Source organism: Podarcis erhardii (assembly GCF_964252035.2).
Source record: "Podarcis erhardii genome assembly, chromosome: Z".
Taxonomy (NCBI): Eukaryota; Metazoa; Chordata; class Lepidosauria; order Squamata; family Lacertidae; genus Podarcis; species Podarcis erhardii.
In genome coordinates, this window is record NC_138504.1 from 47,009,297 (window position 1) to 47,031,727 (window position 22,431).

A 22,431-nucleotide genomic window follows, 5' to 3' on the forward strand; every position below is an offset into this window, starting at 1 on the left:
CGTGGGCACACGGTTTCATCTGGGCAGGCTGGCATCAATCAGTGTTTACATTCCCTGCTAGACAGCTGCACACCGATTTGATCTGAATCCGTCTGGGAAATAATCCAATTTCCCCCTTTCATTCCCAGTGACAGAAGGAAACCACAATGGTTAGCTTTAATTTACTCGTCTCTTGGTGGCGTTTCCCACCATGCATTTTGAGGACAAAATACTGTACAGGGTGGGGTGGGGATGGGGGTGGGGGGTTATTGCAGGCTGCCAAGTTCAAGATTGGAAGCCTTAAAGGAATTTGTAAAAATATGAAGTTCTCTCCAGGGCAACCTTCTGAGGACCCAATGCTAGTGGTGGCTAGAGCCAGAGGCAAAAGTGGGAGGAGCAATAAATGCAAACTTTATCTTTGGATGATGCCCAGAGTGGCTGCAGGAACCCAGTCAGAGGGGTGGCATATAAACAAATCATCATCATCATCAGTGTACAGCGGCTTGTACAATTGGGTAGTTTGTACACACACTGCTCCCTGTCTTCCGTTCAGACAAGAAAAGGCATCACCTGAGTTCAAGGACACATTCTAGCCAGGCAGAAACACTTGGGGTGTGAAACAGGGTCAGTACTGGGTTGTGTGGCCTGGGGAATGTTCCAAGGGCTGGAAAAAGAGGATTGAGGGGCCATATTTAGTCCCTGGGCCTGAGCTTCCCACCCCTGGAAGGTAGGACTGGAATACAAGCCAGAGTCAGGATGAATGAACAGCAAGGATCTGAGGACTAAAGATGACTCAGGGCTCTATAAGTCAAGATCAGAAGCCATCCTAGAAGGTAGGGCTAGAAGGAAAGGCAGGAACAAAATCAACACCAGAAATGCAAGACACACCAGAGGTCAGGCATATTTTGTTGCTCGAGCAAGTTTCAGCTGCAGCAGGAAACCCTTTATTCTCTTTCCTGCCCAGAAGGATTTAGTGGCCACCCTGACTGGGTGGAGACAGTCCAGATCTGGAAGGTTCTTTGCTGAGAAGCAGCCACCTTCAGTTCAGAGAATTACCACATGAGGCAGCTGCTGGCTGCAAGGATGCAGTTATGCACATCACTACATGGGGCTGTTGCCAGCAGTTTCTGACAATGGCTCGTCTAGACAAACTGCAATTAGTATTAGCCATGTTTAGGATTCAGATGACACACTAAACTGTGATTAACTGAAATAAGAAGAATAAGTAAAAGGAAGGGGGTGCTGCAGCTCATTCTCGTTATGCTCAGCTATGGTTTAGCATGATGTCCAAATGCAGCCATTGTCTTTGGCACTAGCTGAAGTTTTCACTCAGCAAAGACCCATAGAGAACAATCCTAATGTTTAAACTCTGTTAGGCTAAACACACAGCTTCTGCAGTTATAACTAGTGATGCACAGAACCAGCAAAAGGAATTCCATTTTCTGAGCCCAATTCAGACTTCATCTGGTACCTTTTGTGCTGTTGTTCCTTCAATATCTTCATTTTTGTTATTATTAAAAGTGATAGGTATCTTTGGGCATACACACTCCACACATGGTCACATTGCATCGTGAGTTTTGGAGTCTTTAAATCTACATATAACAATTTCCTGTTCAGGCACATGTACATTTTTACAACTGTATCTTGTACACTTCAGGGAACTGCTGCTATGATAAGACATTTTCAGATCCAGAAAGGTGGCTTTCCTGGACAGCTACAGCCATCAAAGCTACTGTGAACAAACAAATCATTATCATGCCATGGGGTCAAGGAGAAATGAGCAAAATGCTCTGCAAGACATTTACCTGATCACCAACTTTTCCTGGTCGCCCTGGATTCCCTGGTTCACCCTGAATCAAGACAAGAGAGAAGACCAGAATAAGATTACTACTTGCCATTCATGTGACACTTAAAATTTTGCGTTTTTCAAACTTATTACTGTGACAGACAGGTTTGCTCATGAACGTAGAGTTCAAATAAGAATTCTTTATTCACTAGACTCTCTGCTTCCCAACTGCAGTCTTTCCCAACCTGGTGCCTTCCAAATTTTGTTGGGCTATAACTCCCACCACCCCAGATCATTGGCCATGCTGACTGGGGCTGAACCGTGATGTACTCTAAAACATCCCAACTCTTTAAAACAGTCATGGCTTCCCTAAAAAATCCTGGGAGCTGTAGTTTGCCAAGGGTGCTGAGAGCTCTTAGGAGGTGCCTCACAGGGCTAACGACTCTCAGCACTCTGAGAATCTTGGTGTAAAGTGCTATAATAAACATACAGTGCAGATGCGGCCTGTGTTGACTGAGGGCCATTTTACTCTTGGCACAGATAGGTTCCTTCTAGTTTACTGGAAGTCCGCACAGGGTAACAAATGAGAAGGCATGCCTTTACACAGTGGTGAAAAACCCGGGTGGTGCTGTGGTCTAAACCACGGAGCCTAGGGCTTGCCGATCAGAAGGTCAGCGGTTTGAATCCCTGTGATGGGGTGAGCTCCCATTGCTCGGTCCCAGCTCCTGTCAACCTAGCAGTTCAAAAGCACATCAAAGTGCAAGTAGATAAATAGGTACCGCTCCGGCAGGAGGGTAAACAGCATTTCTGTGTGCTGCTCTGGTTTCGCCAGAAGTGGCTTAGTCATGCTGGCCACATGACCCAGAAAAACTGTCTGTGGACAAAGGTCAGCTCCCTCAGCCAGTAAAGCGAGATGAGCACCGCAACCCCAGAGTCATTTATGACTGGACTTAACTGTCAGGGGTCCTTTACCTTTACCTTTAGGGACCCTTACCAAGCAATATCCCTCATTAGCCCTGATCCATGCCCTCTTGAATTGATATGGCTTGGCTGGAATGCCACTGAACTATGGTAATGCCTGGCTTCCCCAGATAGAAGACTGAGAAGTTGGGTGTGGCTGAAGATATATTGGACTCTTGAGTGGCTGGAATGTAGTCTATTATACAAAGGTAAGAATCTCTTCCAGTGCTCTGCCCACCCTTGGTTCATGTGACACCCAGCACTCTCATGTGGCCCCTGGAAGGTTCCCCAGAAGGGAATGTGGCCCCTCGGGCTGAAAGAGATTCTCTACTCTTGTCTTTGCAAAACTATGGTGGACAAATGCCAGGGATCCACTTCAAACTGTAAGTATAACATGGATAAAGGACACCCTTCCTCTCTTCACACACTACAGTTTTCACCACAACACAATAATGTGACACAGGCTCAATTCAGAAACCACAGCAAACCATGGTTTGAGTTTCCAAACATACAGAGAAAGCTGCTTTACTGTTCTGGTTTCCCATTAGGGTGCTACAGCCTCGGGAAGTAAAGCAAAGATTGTAACTCTGGTTTGCCATTTCAGACTTCCTACAGAGGCTGGTTTATAAACACACTCTAAGCCACAGTTGCTCAGTTTGGAGGCCATGGTTTGTCAACGCAGACAACTTACAGTGGTACCTCGGGTTACATACACTTCAGGTTACATACGCTTCAGGTTACACACTCCACTAAGCCAGAAATGGTGCTTCAGGTTAAGAACTTTGCTTCAGGATAGGAACAGAAATCGGGCTCCGGCAGCGCAGCAGCAGCAGGAGGCCCCATTAGCTAAAATGGTGCTTCCGGTTAAGAACAGTTTCAGGTTAAGTACGGACCTCCTGAACACATTAAGTACTTAACCCGAGGTACCACTGTATTAAGACCACAGTTAAGCTCCCTTAACCATGGCTTGATGTGATCTCTGAACTGAGCCATGAAGCACAGAGGAGCAATAAGGCTCAGCAGAGCCTAGGTCTTCTGGGCAGGTCCAGTATTGCTCCTATATTCAGTACAGCACCTAACACCTAGTGCTAACCCCCCCCCCAAAAAAAAAGAGTAGCAGAGATTTAACCAAGCTGCAAATATGCTGAAAACCGTGCAAAGGGCATGGTTGCCTGGCAGAAAAGCATCCAATTAGCACAGCATTTACACAGGATGTGGCAGTGGGGGCGAGGGGGGGGGAGTCTTATGGCAACAACAGCTGCATTCTCTCGGGTTCCATGCCCCATGATTACAGAAAGGCTGCTTGGGATGCCTTGTTGTTCTTCAGTTTCAAGAGTTACATTTTTTTATCTCTGGAAGGAATCGGAAGGGGAGAGAAGCATGCCCTAGAACTATTTGGGGGGGGACGGGGGGGGGGGAGAGAGAGAGAGATGGAGAAAATCCAAAACAGATTGATGGAAAGAAAAAGGATGGTGGTGGGAAGGGAAGACATTTTAAAATGGTTAATAATAAAACTCTGTGGCTTCCAAAAATATGCACCATCATTCTTTCTGCCACAGAAACCACCATGAGTAGGAATTTCCAGAGCAAGAAAGAATAGTAAAAAAAAGGCCATTTGAAGAAACTTTCAAATGCACAGCATGTTGAAACTTAAGCAGTAGGGTTCCCTGGATTTTAACACCACGTTTTACCCAAATGCCTCCCTTCTTGTGTCTAAAACAAAGCCATCTTTACCTTTAAGCCATCAGGGCCTGGTTTGCCTGGAAATCCTTTCCTGCCAAGTGGACCCTGAAAAATGACACACACAAACAAGTGAAGAAAACACTGTCAGGAGCAGAAGCAAGAGGGACAGGAATCAGTACAAACATGATTGCTTTATCTGTAAGTTGGTTTGGACTATGTAAGGTAACATCCATGCCACACACTTCTTCTCCCAAAGAATCATGGGGATTGTAGCTTTGTGAGGGGTAAAATATAGTGCCCTGGGGAAAACCATATGTGTTAAATGTGCTTTGAATCCCATGGATTTGACTTATGAATATGACAAGGTCACATTTTGGGGGGAGGTAGGAGCAACTAATAAGTGTAAATAACCATCATCATGTGGGCTAGAACCTCCACAGCTGCCTCAGCCTGAGTTGGAGAGAATTCCAGGTCACCAAATTCGACCAAATTAGTCAGCATGCCCTTAAAGAAGCCTTTGTGTAACCTGTCAGACCAGTCAGGAACTGGGAGAAGGTTGTAAAAACAAGATGGCCTGACTCTGAAGGGAATTCAGCCCCCGCCCCATGAAGGTTTATGGATTAATTAAAATAATTCAGTCCCTCCTTTCTGTATGTGCTGACCCTCAAGCCAATCTAACCATTAGTTATGAAATACATCAAAATGGTGTGTGTGTGTGTGTGTGTGTGTGTGTGTGTATTCATTACATATATATTTATTACAAACAAAGCAACAATGAACAAAAGATGAGTACCAACTGAAATAGTTTCACTGAAATAACAGGACCTTGACCAAGTATCTAAAAGCAAGCCGGGGACAAGCCAAGTGCATATTCTGGTTACCAAAACAGGGCTGTCAGTTACCTTTTTTTTAAAAAAAAAAAAGGTGGGCGTGGAAGCAGATATTCAAACCTGTTCAGAGCGCGGTGGTGAGCAAAATGCACTCTGCACATGCTCAGAGCACTCTTTTTATTATTATTCAACATGTTTGAAGTGTGAACCATTCAAAATATATTCTGGGTTCAAAGCCATGGGGATAAGGGGGTGGGGGAAGGAATGGTTGAAATTAAGCCCTGGTTAGAAACTAGCTGTGACAGAAAAGTTTGTTTGCTGATCAGGTTGGGTCACCAAGTGTTTGTTTCTTCCCCTGCCAGCAAACGGTTGACTGGCAACAGCGTTTGATTGGCCAGAGTTCCGGGGGAGGGATATGATTGGTTTGGAGAGGTTAGACAGGTTTCAGGTTGGGAGAGAGGGTGAAGGGGTTCTGAGGGGGAAAGGAGATACACTCTGAGGAGACTATCCATAGGGAGAGGACAGAGCCTCGCAGCTGGGATAAGGAGACCAGGCTGAGGGTCTGGGAAAGGTGTCCAGGCAGGAGTATGCTGGGAGGGCTGAGTCTGAACCAGGAGAAACAGATCCTATGGGATTTCAGGCTCCCTGAGGGGTCAGTCTAGCCAGGAGGGGAGAATTAATTCTTCTAGGTACCAAAGACTCCCAATCCAGTGACAAGGGGAGAAGAGATCCCCTGGGTCTGTAATACCATTTATAATATCTCAGGTGTGGGATTGTTAAGAGAGGGGGTAACTGAAGAAAAATGCCCTTCACTCATGAACCGAAGGATTAAGCTGTGAGGGAAGTGGTATAGTGTTGAAAGTATTGTATTATCTAAGTGACAGACACTGATTTGAACATTTTACCATTTCTTTGGGAAACCTGAATATTTATCTACCTGAAGTGTACCTACTGATCCCCTTGTTTCTATTCTTATTATCTAATTTCCAATGTTGTATCTCTAATTTTAGATATCCTTTATTCAAATCTTAAAAATTTAAATATAACCTAAAATTTCCAAAAAAAATTATATTTTCTTAAATTTAGCTTATCTTCATATTTCACTTCATCTAGCTTGATGGTGCCAAGTTATTTATACTCTAGCATCCTTCTTAACATTCATACAATTTACAATATTTTTGTAGATAAATCTTGAATTTCTTCCAATCTTCTTCCACCGTCTCTTCTCCCAGGTCTCAGATTCTGCCAGTCATCTCAGCCAGTTCCATATAGTCTATCAGTTGCATCTGCCATTCTTCCAGTGTGGGTAAATCTTGGGTTTTCCAATGCTTAGCGACAAGTATCCTTGCTGCTGTTGTTGCGTACATAAAAAATGTTCGGTCCTTCTTTAGCACCTTCTGGCCGACAATACCCAGAAGGAAGGCCTCTGGTTTCTTAGGAAAGGTATACTTAAATACCTTTTTCAGCTCGTTATATATCATTTCCCAGAAAGCCTTCACTCTAGGGCAAGTCCACCAGAGGTGAAAGAATGTTCCTTCATTTTCTTTACATTTCCAACATTTGTTATCAAACAAGTGGTATATTTTTGCAAGTTTGACTGGGGTCATATACCATCTATATATCATTTTCACAACATTTTCTTTCAAAGCATTACATGCAGTGAAATTCAGCCCAGTAGTCCACAACCTCTCCCAGTCCTCAAACATGATGTTATATCCAATGTCCTGTGCCCACTTTATCATAGCCGGTTTAACCGTTTCATCTTGTGTATTCCATTTTAACAGCAAGTTATACATTTTTAAAAGTACTTTAGTCTTAGGCTCTAACAATTCCGTTTCTAGCTTCGATTTTTCCACCTGGAATCCTAACTTTTTGTCAAGTTTAAAAACTTCTCTAATCTGAGCGTAGGGTAACCAATCTCGCACTTTGTCTTTCATTTTCTCCTGACTCTACAATTTCCAGTTATCTCCATCTTTTTCTAATATTTCCCAATACTTCGGCCATTTGGCCTCCATATTGAGTCTTTTCCGGGCCTTAGCTTCCAGTGGTGAAAGCCACCTTGGAGTTTTATTTTCCAGTAAGTCTTTGTATTTTGTCCAGACATTAAATACTGCTTTTCTGACAATATGGTTCTTGAAAGTCTTATCAATCTTGACCTTGTCATACCATAAATATGCATGCCAACCAAAAGCATTATTAAAACCTTCCAAATCTAATACATCAGTGTTTTCGAGAAGCAGCCAATCTTTTAACCAGCAGAAAGCTGCTGATTCATAGTACAGCCTTAAGTCTGCCAGGGCAAAGCCCCCTCTTTCTTTCGCATCAGTTAATATCTTAAACTTAATTCTGGGCTTTTTGCCCTGCCAGACAAATTTGGAAATATCTCTCTGCCACTTCCGAAAGCACTCTGTTTTGTCCACAATCTGCAAAGTTTGGAACAAAAACAGCATTTTTGGCAATACATTCATCTTTATAGCGGCGATTCGGCCTAACAAGGAAAGTTTCAATCTTGTCCAACTTTCTAAGTCTCTCTTAATTTCTAACCAACATTTCTCATAGTTGTCCTTGAATAGACTCAAATTTTTTGCTGTTATATTTACCCCTAGGTATTTTACTTTTTTAACCACGTTTAACTCTGTCTCTTTCTGAAACCTTTCTGACTCTGTAACTGTCAAGTTTTTTCCCAATACCTTAGTTTTTTGCTTATTTAATTTAAATCCCGCCACCCGACCAAACTCTTGAATCAATTGTAATACTCTTTTCGTACTAGATTCTGGCTCCTGTAAAGTCAAAACTAGGTCATCTGCAAAAGCTTTAAGTTTCTACTGTTTCGCTCCGACCTGAATTCCTTCAACCAACCGGTCTCCTCTAATCATATTCAAGAGCACCTCCAGGACCGAAATAAATAACAATGGGGAAATAGGGCAGCCTTGTCATGTTCTTTTTTCAATTTTAAACTCTTCTGTAACCACATTGTTGACTATCAATTTGGCCTTTTGTTCTGAATAGATTGCATCTATCCCATTTTCGAAACCCCGTCTCACTCCCATCCCTTCCAGATTTTTCTTCATGAATTTCCAGGAAATATTGTCAAAGGCCTTCTCCGCATCTATAAAAATTAACACAGCTTTTGTATTGATATTTGTTTGCAGAAGTTCCAAAATATCGATAATGTTCCTTGTATTAGCAAACAAATGTCTGCCTGGGAGAAAGCCTGCCTGGTCCTTATGAATTACTTCATTTAGAACTTTTTTGAATCTACTTGCTAAAATGTCTGCAAATATTTTGTAATCCACATTTAAAAGGGAGATGGGACGATAATTCTTAAGTTGTGTCTTTTCCGTTTCCAGTTTGGGTATCAATATTGTGTTTAAGCCTGAGACATTGTGTTTAAGCCTGAGACATCTTACAAGTAAGTAAGTTAAATTCTACCCGAAAGAACTTGATTCCTGGCCCACTTTGTGTCATAAACTTCCTTTGTTTAATAAAACTTTTTGTGTTTGTTTGATTAATTCTGCCTGAGACTCTAAATCAATATGTTTTCCCTCACACAAGTCCCTCACTAGATAATCTGGGGTAAATTATAGAAATTTGTATAATTGGTGTACCGTTAGGTGGGCGCACTAAATATAATTGAGGGCTGGCCCAACGGCACCAAGGTGAGAAAGTGCCGTTGCGCCGTCTCACTCGCAAATCAAAATAAAAATTTTAAAAACTCTTCACACCTACCCACAACAACAACAACCTTCTTCATCTCTCTTACCTCTGCCCCTGGGATGCCAGGTGGTCCCACTGGTCCTTCATCACCCTGGATCACAAAAGGAAAATGGGAGACAGGTCAAAACAGGGCTGTCACCCAGCTAGGCAGTTAGTTCATTAGTAAGTTGCAGGAGAGCAAAGTGAAGTAATTGTTCTATAAGGAAAAGGCATCTTCCCTCTGGGTTGTATCCAATGCTAGTCCTACTCAAGAGTTGACCTATTGAAAGTAATGAACATGATGGACTTATCCATTAATTTCAGTGGTTCTACTCTGAGTAGAACTGAGTTTGCTTACAACCCTTTATTATTTTTAAAAGATGCAAGCACCACCTGGTGCAACTACTGCAAAGTATTTTCCTGGAAGAGGGAAGCAGTACATCAGAAAAGGATCTCAGGATTGCCATGAGTCATCAAGGTGGTTTGGCTGCAAATTAAACAAGAAAGGCAAATGCAAATTTAAGCTGCATTAATCAAAGTGTAATGAGGTCAAAGGAAGGCTAGGAAGATGGTCAGCAGGAAAGAAAGTCCTGTGAGGAAAAGCAGAAGGAAAGGAAGAGGCTTCCAGCCCACCAATAGTGAACATGCCATTTATGGTGGACTAAAGGGCTCTGTCTCCCTTTTAAAAAACCGAAGTGGACTTTGCAGTTTGGAAAGCAATGGGAAAATTAATTGAAAAGTGCAGGATGAATGAATGGTTAATGGAAATGCATATAAACAGCCCACAAGAAAATCAGTGTGAAAGCAGGATGAATGCTCACTGTTGTATAACTGCCCCACAAATCAGGAAATAATGCTCTATAAAGACTAAATATAATTTAACCTCCAAGTCAGCTTTGTGCAAGTGAATCAGGATGACTGCTCAATAAATATTTCATTTATTGCATTTATGTCCCACCTTTATTCAAAGAGCTCAAGGTGACATACATGGTTCTCCCATTTCCAGTTTTGACTTCACAGTTACCCTGCAATTGGGCTGAGAGGCACTGATTGGCCCAAGGTCCCCCAGTGAGTTTCCTGGCTGAACCCCTGACTCCCAATGTCCTAGTCTGGCCCTCTAACCTCTATACCACCACCGGCCCCAGATTAGTGGTCTGGAGGGACCCTGAGGGGGAGATGGGGGGAGACATGGCAGCTCTCTTGCAAAATATGTAGGGCTGCTACTTATAGGAGGTCCATGGCTTGTTGTCTACAGCCTCAGAGAGCAGAACTTGATCCTAATGGGTTACAGGATGGGTTGGACTGAACATAAGGAGACACTTATTGTTCACGAGGGCAGTTTGGCAATGGACCCAGTTGCCAGAGTGGTTAAGGTCTCTCTCTACCTCTCTTCAAGCAGAAGCTGGCTAGGGAGAGCCACCTGTCAGATTTCTTGCATCAAGCAGAATTGGAAGGCGGCTGGACTAGTTGATCTACAAGACTGTATAACTCTATGAAAGAAAGGAAGTTTGCTTAAAGCAGGAAAGGTGTCTGAAGCCATGGCCAAGCCAGTGCCTTCCAGTAGATTTGGACTGCACAGCATGGCCAAAGACATGTCAGCATCTCCTGCCTCCTCTCTTACCTCTTGGCCAGGTAGTCCCCTGGGGCCAGGTAACCCACGTGCTCCTGGTTTTCCCTGCAACAGACAAGGGGGAGAGTGGGGAAGGCTGAGAAAAAACACACAAGCTTCCAAGGGCTCATCGAAACACAGAGTGAAAGCTGCCTTCCAGTGTGTGTTGCCACAGGACGGCATCCAACATCAATTCTGTTGCAGATTGAGAGGGGAGAGAGACCAAGAGAGAGAAAAGAAATCTGTTCCAGCTCTCTTGGAGCCATCTCAACACAAACAAGCCCTAAAAACCAGAGCTTTGGCCATGACTATCTGCAGGGATCTCCAGGATTTTTCCTCTTCCTCTCCTTACCCAGCCATTCTTTCTTTGGTTCTTTCATATGCACTGGCACTTGCCAAGAAAAATGCAAAGCCTGTTTATTTCAGCACCACTCACCTTAATGCCTTCGGGGCCATTTTGTCCTGGTGGGCCAATGTCACCTGGAAAGCCCTAGAGAGCATCAGACAGAAATGGTGTTAAAACAACAAGGTCCCCAAACTAAAGCTTCACACACCAGGCTTTGGGAGAAGAGAGCTAGCCTGTTGCCTGCTGAAATAAGCCAGGGTCATTGTAGTGTAGCAAGACCAGCACCAAAAACATTTTTGTTGGTCAACTCTTGTTTTGCCTTGTATCTATATACTTAAGCCTAGACTGGAGGGGGGTTGTGTGTGTAATGTTGATTTTATTCTGTGGTTGCCAAATTGTTGATTTTTTGCTTCTTCTATAGGTTGAGGGAACACTGAAGCTAGGTCCAGTATTATAGCTAGATATAAAGGCTTATTCAGTGGAGTGACCAAACACTCTCTCTCAAACCATAGGGCCTTAAGTGGCTGCATGAAGTTACTATACAGTACATACGTACAAACATCATTTTATTTGTATACCACCTTTCAAACCATGCTCAAGTCTGCTTACAGCATGGAAAAACACATAACTGCAACATAACAAAGTAGACATAAATAATAAATAAAACACATCAAAAATACACAACCAGGCTGATCCATTTCCACATAAATCATTTGATCTTAAAACAGAGATACAAAAAATAATAATATCAGTAGCAAAAAAAAAACAGAAAACAATACCCCACTCTAAGAGTCTGTTCATCAGCCTCAGCTCTTGCAGCTGGAGTCAGTTGGGACCCTGTCCTCCCAGGCTAGGTGGGAAAAGGCCAGCAAGGCAGGGAGCAGGTTTTCCTGCTTACAGTAGGTCTGAACCCAGTAACTAATCAAAATAATGTCTGTTCTTTTGGTTCTTTTGCCTATCATATCATGCCTAAAATCTGGGGCACTGTATAAATAATAACTTGCGGGCACTGGAGAGCAGGCTGATTCGGATTGGGACTTGGGGATTGTGGGGAGTTGCTCCCAACTGTGGTCTCAATTTGGTCAGGGGAGGGAATGGGGAAGAACTGCCGCTCAGTGGTAGAGCACCTTCTCTGCATGGAGAAGGTCCAGGTTCCATCCCAGCATCTCCAGGTAGAACCAGTCAGTGTGGACAATGCTGAACTTGATGGACCAAGGATCTGACTCAGTATAAGGGAACTGTTAATCTTCCCATTTGCATGCGATGGGAAGAACATTCCATTGGATCAAACAGCGAGTGTGGAGCCCCAATCCAAATGGTTTAAAAACCCAAGCCTACTAGCAACACACACCACAGACCCCATCCAGACCATGTGCCATACCCCCACTTGCAATCTACTTCAGAAATCTGCTAATTGCATGAACAATATCTTATCCCGGAGAATATAAGAGCCTGGAGAAGAGAAGACTGAGAAGTGATAGGATAGCCATCTTCAAATATCTCAAGCGCTGTCTCATAGAAGATGGAGCAAGCTTGTTCTCCCCTGCTCTGGTGGGTAGGGCCTGAACCAATGGATTCAAGTTACAAGAACGGAGATTCCGACTAAACATTAAGAAATAACTTTCTGACAGTAAGAGCTGTTCCACAGTGGAGCAGTCTCCTTTGGAAGGCTGTAGACTCTCCTTCCTTGGAAGTTTTTAAGCAGAGGTTGGATGGCCGCCTGTCAGGGATGCTTTGGTTGATATTCCTGCATTGCAGGGGGTTGAACTAGATGACCCTTGGGGTCCCTTCCAGCCCGATAATTCTATGAATGTGTTGTTTGTTCCTTAGCATAAATCAATCCTTCTTTGTCATGAAAACTTTCCCCTTTCTCTCAGCTAAAGATGTGCTTATGTCAGCAAATGTTTCCTTGGCACGACACAGCAAAGGCAGTCCCCATTCAATTCTTTCCGCATTTAGAGTCAGCAGCTAGTCATGTTTTCTTGAACAAATAAATCAAAGCATTGCAAGCTTGACCAAGAAGAGTGGGGGGGGGGAGCAGACTTGGCATTGCAAATGGAGAGGTGACGACATGCTCATTAGCTGGAGCACTTGACGTTTAACACCAACCCCATTTTTCGCCCACAATCCATTCAACTAAGGAAACAAAGAAAGCCACAGTCCAAGCCAATATTAACAAAGAGAAAGATTATCAAGTGACACCACTCAATGGAGAGCTGTTCCAGACCCAGCAAAATACCAGAACGTTGACTGGGGGGCGGGGGAGCTGGTGGTGTGAGCCAATATTTTAAACCATTCTCCAATGATGCACATGTCTTTTTAAAAGAGCTGGTGCTGACCTTTAAAGCCCTAAATGGCTTTGGCCCTGTATACCTGAAGGAGCGTCTCCACCCCCATTGTTCAGCCTGGACACTGAGATCCAGCACTGATGTTACAGGGAACCAGGCAGAGGGCCATCTTGGTAGTGGTGCCCTCCCTGGAACACCCTCCCATCAGATATCAAGGAGATAAAGAATTACACAATTTTTAAAAGGCATCTGAAGGCAGCCCTATATAGGGAAAATTTTAAGTATTGATGTTTTATTATGTTTTTATGTGTGTTGGAAGCCACCCAGAGTGGCTGGGGCAACCCAGCCAGATGGGCAGGGCATAAATAAAAAAATGGTGGTGATGATGATGATGTACCAAGAACTCAGCCAGAATCAGAGCAGAGGCCCATGTAGTTCAACATCCTGCTTCCCACAGTGGCCTTAAACATGCTTCCAGAAAGGCAACAAGCAGTGTCCAACTTTCTTTGTCTCTCTCTCTCACACACAGCCAGTGTGTGCCCTCCCACCCCACTGGCAACCCAGTGCCATTCTGCCTTCTCTGAATGTGGAAGACTCATAACTGTTAACAGATCTGCCCTCCGTCAATTACAAACTGGCAGCTCAGTCCTCCATTAATTACAATGACAGCTCAGTCCTCCATTAATTACAATGCCACAAAGCCATCAGAAGTGCTCTTCTGGATCATGCCAAGGGCCCATCTAGTTCAGCATCCTTTTCTCGCAGCAGCTAACCAGATGCTCATGGCAAGCTCGCAAGCAATGCAGAAGAATTCCCCAAAACTGTGATACCCAGCAATTGGTATTCAAAGGCATCAGTGGTAGTTGGTATCCATTGGGACTGGTGGGCCAGAAGGCAGGGGCACCAACATCAGGTGCAGCCAGAGCCAATGATAGACAAGCCTACTGATTTGGGTTTTGTCCCCATCCTACTCCCTGTTGAGTCCTACAAAGGGAACATTGAGACTAAGGTGGAGGAGGAGGAGGAGACTGGCAGCCTTGGCCACCCCTTGGCTGGGGGCACTGCCTCATTTGGCCTTATGAACTAACTTCCACTAAGAGGCATACTGCCTCCAACAGTGAACAGAGAGCACAGCCATCATGGCTACAAGCCATTGATAGCCCTGAACCTCAATCTAAGCCAGTGGCCATCACCACATCTTGTGCTGGGGCTGGCATCAGTCCAGCCCTCTGACACTGTTTCTGCTTGGTATCGCTGCCTGTTGACCTGTCCTCTGAAAGCATATGCAGAGTGACAACAGCAAGTCTACTCCTTATTGGTCAGGGATGGAGAACCTCTGGCCTTCCAAATGTTGTCAGACTACAACTCCCATCATCCCTGACCAATGTTCATGCTGCCTGGGGCCGATGGGAGTTGGAGTCCAACAACATTCAAGATAGCTCAGTTGGTAGAACATGAGACTCTTAATCTCAAGGTCATGGGTTCAAATCCCAGTTTGGCAGGAAGCTGGAGTAGATGACCCTCATGGTCCCAACTTTACAATTCTATGAACATCTAGGGGGCCACAGGATCCTCACTCCTGTTTTGGGCAATGATATGGCTTGGGCTCACAGGGAACAGGCAATTGAATGAGTAGCAGTGACCTTGGTGAGGAGGAAGAGGAGACCCACTCAGTGAAGGCATCCCTCTGAGGGCATCTTGTCTGGGGGCCTGCAAAACCTGGAGCTGGTGCTGACTCATGGTAATGAATTCAGTACATTAATACAAGCCTGTATGAAAATGTACTTCCTTTTGTCCTTCCTGAACCTATTGCTCATCAACCTTTGGCCTGCCAGATGTCGTTGGACTCTAATTCCCAGCAGCCTCAGCCAGCAAGTATAGTGGTCATGGAGGATGTGAGCTGTAGTCCAGAAACATCTGGGGAGCCACAGATTCCCCATACCTAGCATGCCCTGTCTATCCCAACTGCAGAATTAGAAATCAATTGCTTCATGTTGCTAATAGTGGAATTTTAAACACTGTGTGTGCAAATGCTGTGTTACTACAATTCTGCCTTTTTAATTTTATTGTTTCGTATTGCCTTGTGGTTTTTCAGTTTCATTGCCTGATTTATTCTTTTGTTCATTTGTAAACTGATTAGGGACTGTTTAGTAGTAAGCAATATATAAATATATGAAATGAATAAATATCCTTCAATTGGAAGCCCCAAGTTCATCTTTAACAGGGATGATTAAATGGTGCAATTCAAACCCCATGCACACACTGAACCCAGTGGAGTTTGCTTTAAAGCATGGACATTGTTGTTGTTATATATTATTATTACCTATTCGGTCTTTTTATGTAAAGAAAACTCAAAGTGACCTACAATATAGGAATATAGGGCAGGGAACCTGAGGCCCTCCAGGGGCTGCTGGAGCCCAGCCAATGGTCAGGGCTGATGTGAGTCAGGAGTTCAGTAATATCTAGAAGGCTACAAGTTCCTCACTACAAAAATGAATATGCATAGGATCAGATGCTGCACCTCATTCCATGTATCATTTTTTGGGTGAGACTTACCATAGGAAATGTCTCCCTCATTGCACCAGTAACATAAAATATTCTATGGACACAAAGGTGGCTAAGATCCCATCAGCTCTTCCTACCCCACAGCCCCACTCCCACCAGAACTGTGACATGGGAAATATCCATACTACCAATAGGACTCTGCCTTATACTGAGTTCCTCCAGCTCAGCAGTTTCTACACAGACTGGCAGCACAATTTAATCCTAGTGCTAGCTAGAGATGCTGCGGATCAAAGCTGTGAATGTCTGCCTGCGAAGTGGATGCTCTATCACTGAACTACAGCCTCCCTCACTGACTGTGACAGTTGTACAGTGGTATGTCGGTTTACAGATGCTTCAGGTTACAGACTCCGCTAACCCAGAAATAGTACTTCGGGTTAAGAACTTTGCTTCAGGATGAGAACAGAAATTGTGCGGTGGCAGCGGGAGGCCCCATTAGCTAAAGTGGTGCCTCAGGTTAAGAACAGTTTCACATTAAGAACGGACCTCCAGAACGAATTAAGTTCTTAACCTGAGGTACCACTGTATATTACTGGAGCAGTGCAAGTGGTAGCCAAGGGAGGGGGAGCAACTTTGCACCAGCAACCACATTGCAAAAAAAACCAAAGGACCTGGGCTTAAATTAGCCTTCTTCAGGAAGATAGGTGGCGCTCTTTAAATATTTAGTGTTTCATCCTGTTCCTTATATAAAAGAATGATGGACACTACTCAACCATTGCCTCGTCACATACATGAACAAGAGGAACTGTAGTAAACTTCACAGAACAGCCATTCCAAAAAATATAATTAATTGAAACTAATCCAGAACCTCACCACAAGCTTTTAAGACTCATATTTTGACTATGGCACAAACTGTTTTGATGCATCAAATTTCATAATATAAACCATTTCTCTTTTAAACCTATCCATGTTCTGCCTTTCCTCGCTGACATGTTTATAGGATGCTAGTTCAGCCACCAAGACCGTGTCCCGTTACTTAAATAGCCTTTATTTATTTTAACCCTGGTGGATTTCTAGTATCTGCCAAAGACTATTCCTGATACAAACATATTAATAACTGAGGACTGACCAATATGGTGGGGAGCTTTCCTGGATGAACTCCTTTCTTTATTTTCCTTATTTTCCTCTCATTTCAGCCAAATGAGTCCCTATAACCAAAAAATATCACCCAGCTGCTTTAGTGATGAGGGTGCTCCACCAGACTCCTGAGTTATGTCCCGTTACAGCAAACCCAAAAGGGAGTCTCGGGGCATGAGCATTATGCCGATTACAAAAAGACATCAATGGGCAAAGCAGGCCTGGACCTACGAAAGCTTATGCCACAAGAAATCTACTGGTCTTTTGAAGATGATACCAGACTCCATTTTGCCCACTCAGCCCTAAACAGTGGGGCAGGAGCTCACTGTGACAGCTCCAAAAGCCACGCCCCCCAAGCTGTGGGAGCTGGTGCCTATTGGGACTGGTAGAATGGGAAGCAGGGAGACCAACAGCAAGTAGAGCCAATGACAGGCAGAGGCTGCCTAATTCTGGTTTTGTCACCATCATCCTCCCACCTAAGTTATACAAGGGTAACACAGAGGCTATGAAGGAGGAAGCTGATAGGAAGTTCCACCATACTAGACTGGATGCATGTAAGAAGTAGGCAGGTGTGGGCTGGCTGAGTGCGGGGTGAGGTTGATGGGGCACAGTCCCATTTGCCCCATTGAGATAGCCTTCCCTGCTCCCAGGAAGGGTCCAAACTTGCAGGCAGCTGTGTTGATCCATTTTGGATTCCCACAGGCAACTGGTTGGCCGCTTTGAGAACAGGAAGCTGGACTGGATGGGCCCTTGGCAGGGCTCTTCTTACATTCATTTTACTTGCCTTTTTAAAAAATGTAATAAGCAAGGGGGTGGGATTCAGAGTAGTGGATGAATTTTAAGGAAGGAAAGAAGACCAGCTTAGGATAGAATGCAGTTTAAGAAGAAACCAACTAAAAAAATGGTAATAGGTCTCCAAAGGAAGAAGCAATCTTGAACTCATACCTCAGGGCCAGGTGATCCTGGAATTCCAAGTGCACCTTTGTCACCGATCTTCCCCTGCAAAAAACCAGGGGAACAATGATTCAAGAGAGGGCTTTTTAAGATTGAGGCAGTCAACCTGGGTGCTCAACTATTGAAATGCTCCTACATCAAACAATAAAACCAATATACCCTTCCACCTAGAAAACTAGCAGGTCAGGACTAGGTTTGCTTTCTACCTGGCTTACGAAGAAAATACTTTTTTCACGAGGACACATTCAATCACCTTTTCTTTTCTTACATTTACATCCCACCTTTCTTCTCCCCAGTAATCCAGCCTTCCCCAATCTTGGGTCCCTAGATGTTGTTGCACTACAAACCCCAACACCCTCATCCATGACCAATGATCAGGGATGATGGGAGCTGTAATCCTGAAACAACTGGGGACAAGGTTGCTCTAGCCATTACACTGGTTCTGAGTAGTAGACTACTGGCAGGAGCCTTTATGGGTCAACATGGAAACAGGAGCAGTTACTTACAGCTGGTCCTGGCTTTCCTCGGGCACCTGGCATCCCGGGTGAACCTTGGCTACCCTGAAAAACAGAAGAGAAGCTTCTAGAGGACAGTCCCAGGCAAGAATGTGCAACAGTCAGGGACGATGGGAGTTGTGGTCCTGCAAAATCAGTATACTCTAGCCCTAAGCATGACAACTCACTACAAATTGGGGCCAACGCAATATGTTTTGGCACCTGAGAACCACAAAATTGTGTCCGCACCCCCAGCCAAGGAAGAAAGGGTGAGTGAAGATCTACATCGAGAACATGGGAGAGAATCAAATCAATCTTACCCAACGGTTGAAGTGGGAATCAGAGGCTGTCACAGAGACAGGGAAAGGGCCTGCTCTGAATCATGCTGGGTGGGTGGGGAGCCCCAAAGACCCCGGAGGGTAGCCTTTGCCATTTCCTCTCTAGGGATGGGAGGAGATCAGCAGTGTCTCCTATTCTCCAAGAGGCTGCTATGGAGGTAGCATGGTGGGGGGTCTCCCAAAGAAGCAGCAGATCAGCCTCCAAGGATCTCACTGTGGCAGCGAGTACCTGCTGCTCGAAGTGGTCACCTGACCTTGCCTCATTGGGTGGGTTGGCCCTGCTTGAGGTCAATGCTGCTCAAGCATTGGCTGGGGAGGGTGCCCCATATGAATGTTGTCATCAAGGGGGCGGGACTTGTACATTCCCTCTTTGCCTGTTCAAATTGAATACCTGACAAGTGCTGCAGATTCTTCTGGAACTGCCTTAGGCCCCAAATAGCTTTCCAGACACACCAGACATACTGACCAGGCTAATGAGATTCCCTAGCCACTATTACCAGTTCTTTAGATCGTTGAATAATTCATTGTAATCTTTTACTGCTGCAGTTTTGATTGGTAACCACTTCGGTAGTCAGTGAATGAAAAGGGGCATAAAAATTATATGCACACACTTTCATAGAAAATGTAACAAGGTGGTAAACAACGTGAAAACACAATGCTGCAATAATAGTGTGAGTAAAAGCATCAGTACCAAATCACTAAAAATTGGTTAGTAAAAAAATCCTTGGTCCAAAGGACTGTCTAAACAATTCCATTTTTAAAAGACATCTAAAAGAAAATAGGGGTAATTCCTGCCAAATATGTATTTGCAGTGAGTTCCACAGGACATGACCTGCCATGTTAAAAGCTCCCCTGCCCAAAATAAATGTCCCATCAGAGGATCTCATTGATTAAGGTGAAACATTAATGTAATTATTATTAATCATGAAGATAATCTGCTTATTTGTATGCATGCTACTTTTTCATAAAATTGTGTCATAAGTGGCTCACAACAACACATCAAACAATAAACAAAGCAGTTCAGAAATAATAATTAATACCCGTTTTACAAATAGCATGCACACAGATGAGTCATGGCAGTCTAACAGCTTTGACTTGAAGAGAAGGTAATTTTAGTAATTCAATAAAAAAATCCAAGAAGTTTTAATTTGAAGGAAAGTGGGCTTGGAGTGCAATAATCTCACCAAGGGCAGGTGGTGGGTGGGAATCAGGCACAATGCCTCAAGATTTATACTTAAAATCAGTTACCTTGTCTCCTTGGAATCCAACGTCTCCTGGCACACCAGGCACTCCCTGATCACCCTGAACACACACCACCAAAGAAAGTTACAACAGACATCATATCAGGGATAAAACACATGCCCAGGTTAATGGAAAAGGACTTGGTTTTACTGGAGCAGCAGAAATGTCATTTTTCAGGCTTGTTCAAGGCAGGATTGGTGGCAAAAAACCCCAGAGCAAAACAGGACTTCTGAGCAAAATTGGAGTTTTCACACACCAATGACAGGAGGACATAACTCATCTCGAGGTTCTTCCTTGACAAATTACCAATCAATTAATGGTGCAAAAGAATGCTTAGAAGTTGTCTAAACCCCTTCTGAATTGGTCCAACCCCTTTTTCAAACCAAATTGGTGGGCGACATCCTCCTCATTCTTCCTTATACCTTGTGAAGGATGAGATTCTCTGTTGCAACTAGTCATGAGGGCTGCACTACAGTAGAGTCGCCATATAAACCAGAAAATTCCAGTAACGTCCAGGGATGGGGGCTAAATTGGTGCCTGGGGGGAATTTTCAAATGAACAGTAAATGTCTGGGATTTAGTCTGTTCTCCGGCAATAGCGGAAGTGCCATGCAGTGGTCACTTCATTATCTTCTAGACAGCGATTTCAGAAGACAGCTTGCTGTGTGCTGCTGCTGATCGCCCCCCCCCCCAAAGCTCAACTTTGTGCTTCTTGAAATATGGCGACCCTATACTGCAGGCTCATAGGCAGTGACTTTGTAATTGCTGGGGGTAACAACTGCAGGAGACGGCTGCTGTGCTCAGTTTGCAAGCTTCCCACTGGGGCATCTGGCTGGCCATTGTGAGGATAGATTATGTTCCAGCTACGTAAGGATCCACACTAGGAGAATGAGTTTGGCATTAGTACACGCAGGTCTCACCATCTGAACACAATGTATTCTCAGGAAATGGTCTGTTAGGCAAGCGTTTGCATAACAAGCAGACAATTTCCATTGATTCCTATGAGAAAATTTATAATGCATTCCTGACCATGTAATTTTGACCACGAACTGAGGAAAGGGCTGAGGAAAAACCCCCTGAAACCTTGCAAAAGACAAACAAGGAAGGAAAGACCACTCTCTTGTCTGCTCTCTCTCCCTCCCACCCACCCACCCACCATGATTTCTGGCAAAACGGCTCCCATGGACTAGCAAAACACAAAAAGTAAGGCTCGCTTAAGGTTGCTTATTTTTGTACAATACTACATGCAGGTCTGGGAGACGCGGGTGGCGCTGTGGGTTAAACCACAGAGCCTAGAACTTGCCGATCAGAAGGTCGGCGGTTCGAATCCCTGCAACGGGGTGAGCTCCCGTTGCTCTTTCCCAGCTCCTGCCCACCTAGCATTTCGAAAGCACAAAGTGCAAGTAGATAAATAGGTACTGCTCCGGCAGGAAGGTAAACAGCATTTCTGTGCGCTGCTCTGGTTCACCAGAAGCGGCTTATTAATGCAGGCCACATGATGTGGAAGCTGTACGCTGGCTCCCTCGGCCAATAAAGCGAGATGAGCGCCCCAACCCCAGAGTCGTCCGCGACTGGACCTAATGGTCAGGGGTCCCTTTACCTTTACTTTTACACGCAGGTCTGGTTGCTTGGATATCTGAAACTGCAGTGCGTATAGCAAGGTTTGTGTACTAATTCCTTGTGGTCGGATAAGTGAATTTTTGTATGAATGTTTGGATAGTGAGACCTGTTTGTACATAGGATGTTCACACACACACACACACACACACACACACACACACACACACCAAAAATTCTCCCTTTCAAGTAGAAAGCATAGCAAGCAGCAATTGGACCAACAATTCTCTCCCTGATCTTAGCTGACTTATTTGTGGGGGTGGGAGGGGTGGACAATTTGAAAAGGGCCACCCCTGCCTGCACCATCAAGTAGTTAAGCCTATCAGTCCACATTTTGCTGTGGATGCAGACTCTTAGAATATTCTCACAGGAGGTGCTTATTCCATGTAAACTTACATATACAGTATATTTTCCCCAAAAGCAGCAAGGCTTCTTCTTCTTTTTTGTCAGGCATTTGGAAAGAATTAGGCAATGCACGGCAAATTATTTACTCTCAAAAATATAAACAACTGAAGGAAATAGCTGCACTGCTGACAACTTCTTATTTTTATTAGAATTTCTAGGCCATCCTAACCCTGGCATGTGAGATGGCCTACAATTTAATACCCTTGTAAAATAGCCAATGAAGCCCTATTAAACAAAAACACACAGTGAAAGTTCTCACCTGTTAACTCTGGCCTCCCAAAGCTAAGCCTGCTAAAAGGATATGTTCACACATTCATGGGGACAACTGGATAAGCACAGCACCCAATAATGGCCTTAGGGCCAGCCCTACTATGAGTCAAAGTGAGGCAATTGCCTCAGGTAACAGATGCTGCAATGGGAAGCAGAGACAAGGCACTGGAGGACTGAGCTGGGTGTGCCACCTCCAGGTGGTGTGGAAGATGTTGCTTGTCACCTGTGTTGAAGAAGGGGAGGGAGGGAGGGAGGGAGGGACCCATGAGGGTCCAATTCTTCCTAGTACTACTTGA

The 22,431-nt window shown here is 44.4% G+C and overlaps 1 protein-coding gene across 1 annotated transcript in view; it reads right to left on the reverse strand.

The window, feature by feature from the left end:
• The window catches only part of COL27A1 (collagen type XXVII alpha 1 chain), a 253,068-nt gene that overhangs the window by 105,709 nt on the left and 124,928 nt on the right, over positions 1-22,431 (reverse strand). Inside the window, exons 17-24 of the mRNA XM_081846708.1 lie at positions 19,851-19,904; positions 18,277-18,330; positions 17,762-17,815; positions 10,980-11,033; positions 10,556-10,609; positions 9,002-9,046; positions 4,460-4,513; positions 1,785-1,829 (exon numbers count right to left, since the gene is read on the reverse strand). Coding sequence (XP_081702834.1) covers positions 1,785-1,829; positions 4,460-4,513; positions 9,002-9,046; positions 10,556-10,609; positions 10,980-11,033; positions 17,762-17,815; positions 18,277-18,330; positions 19,851-19,904 — 414 coding nt within the window. The remainder of the gene's footprint in view (positions 1-1,784; positions 1,830-4,459; positions 4,514-9,001; positions 9,047-10,555; positions 10,610-10,979; positions 11,034-17,761; positions 17,816-18,276; positions 18,331-19,850; positions 19,905-22,431) is intronic.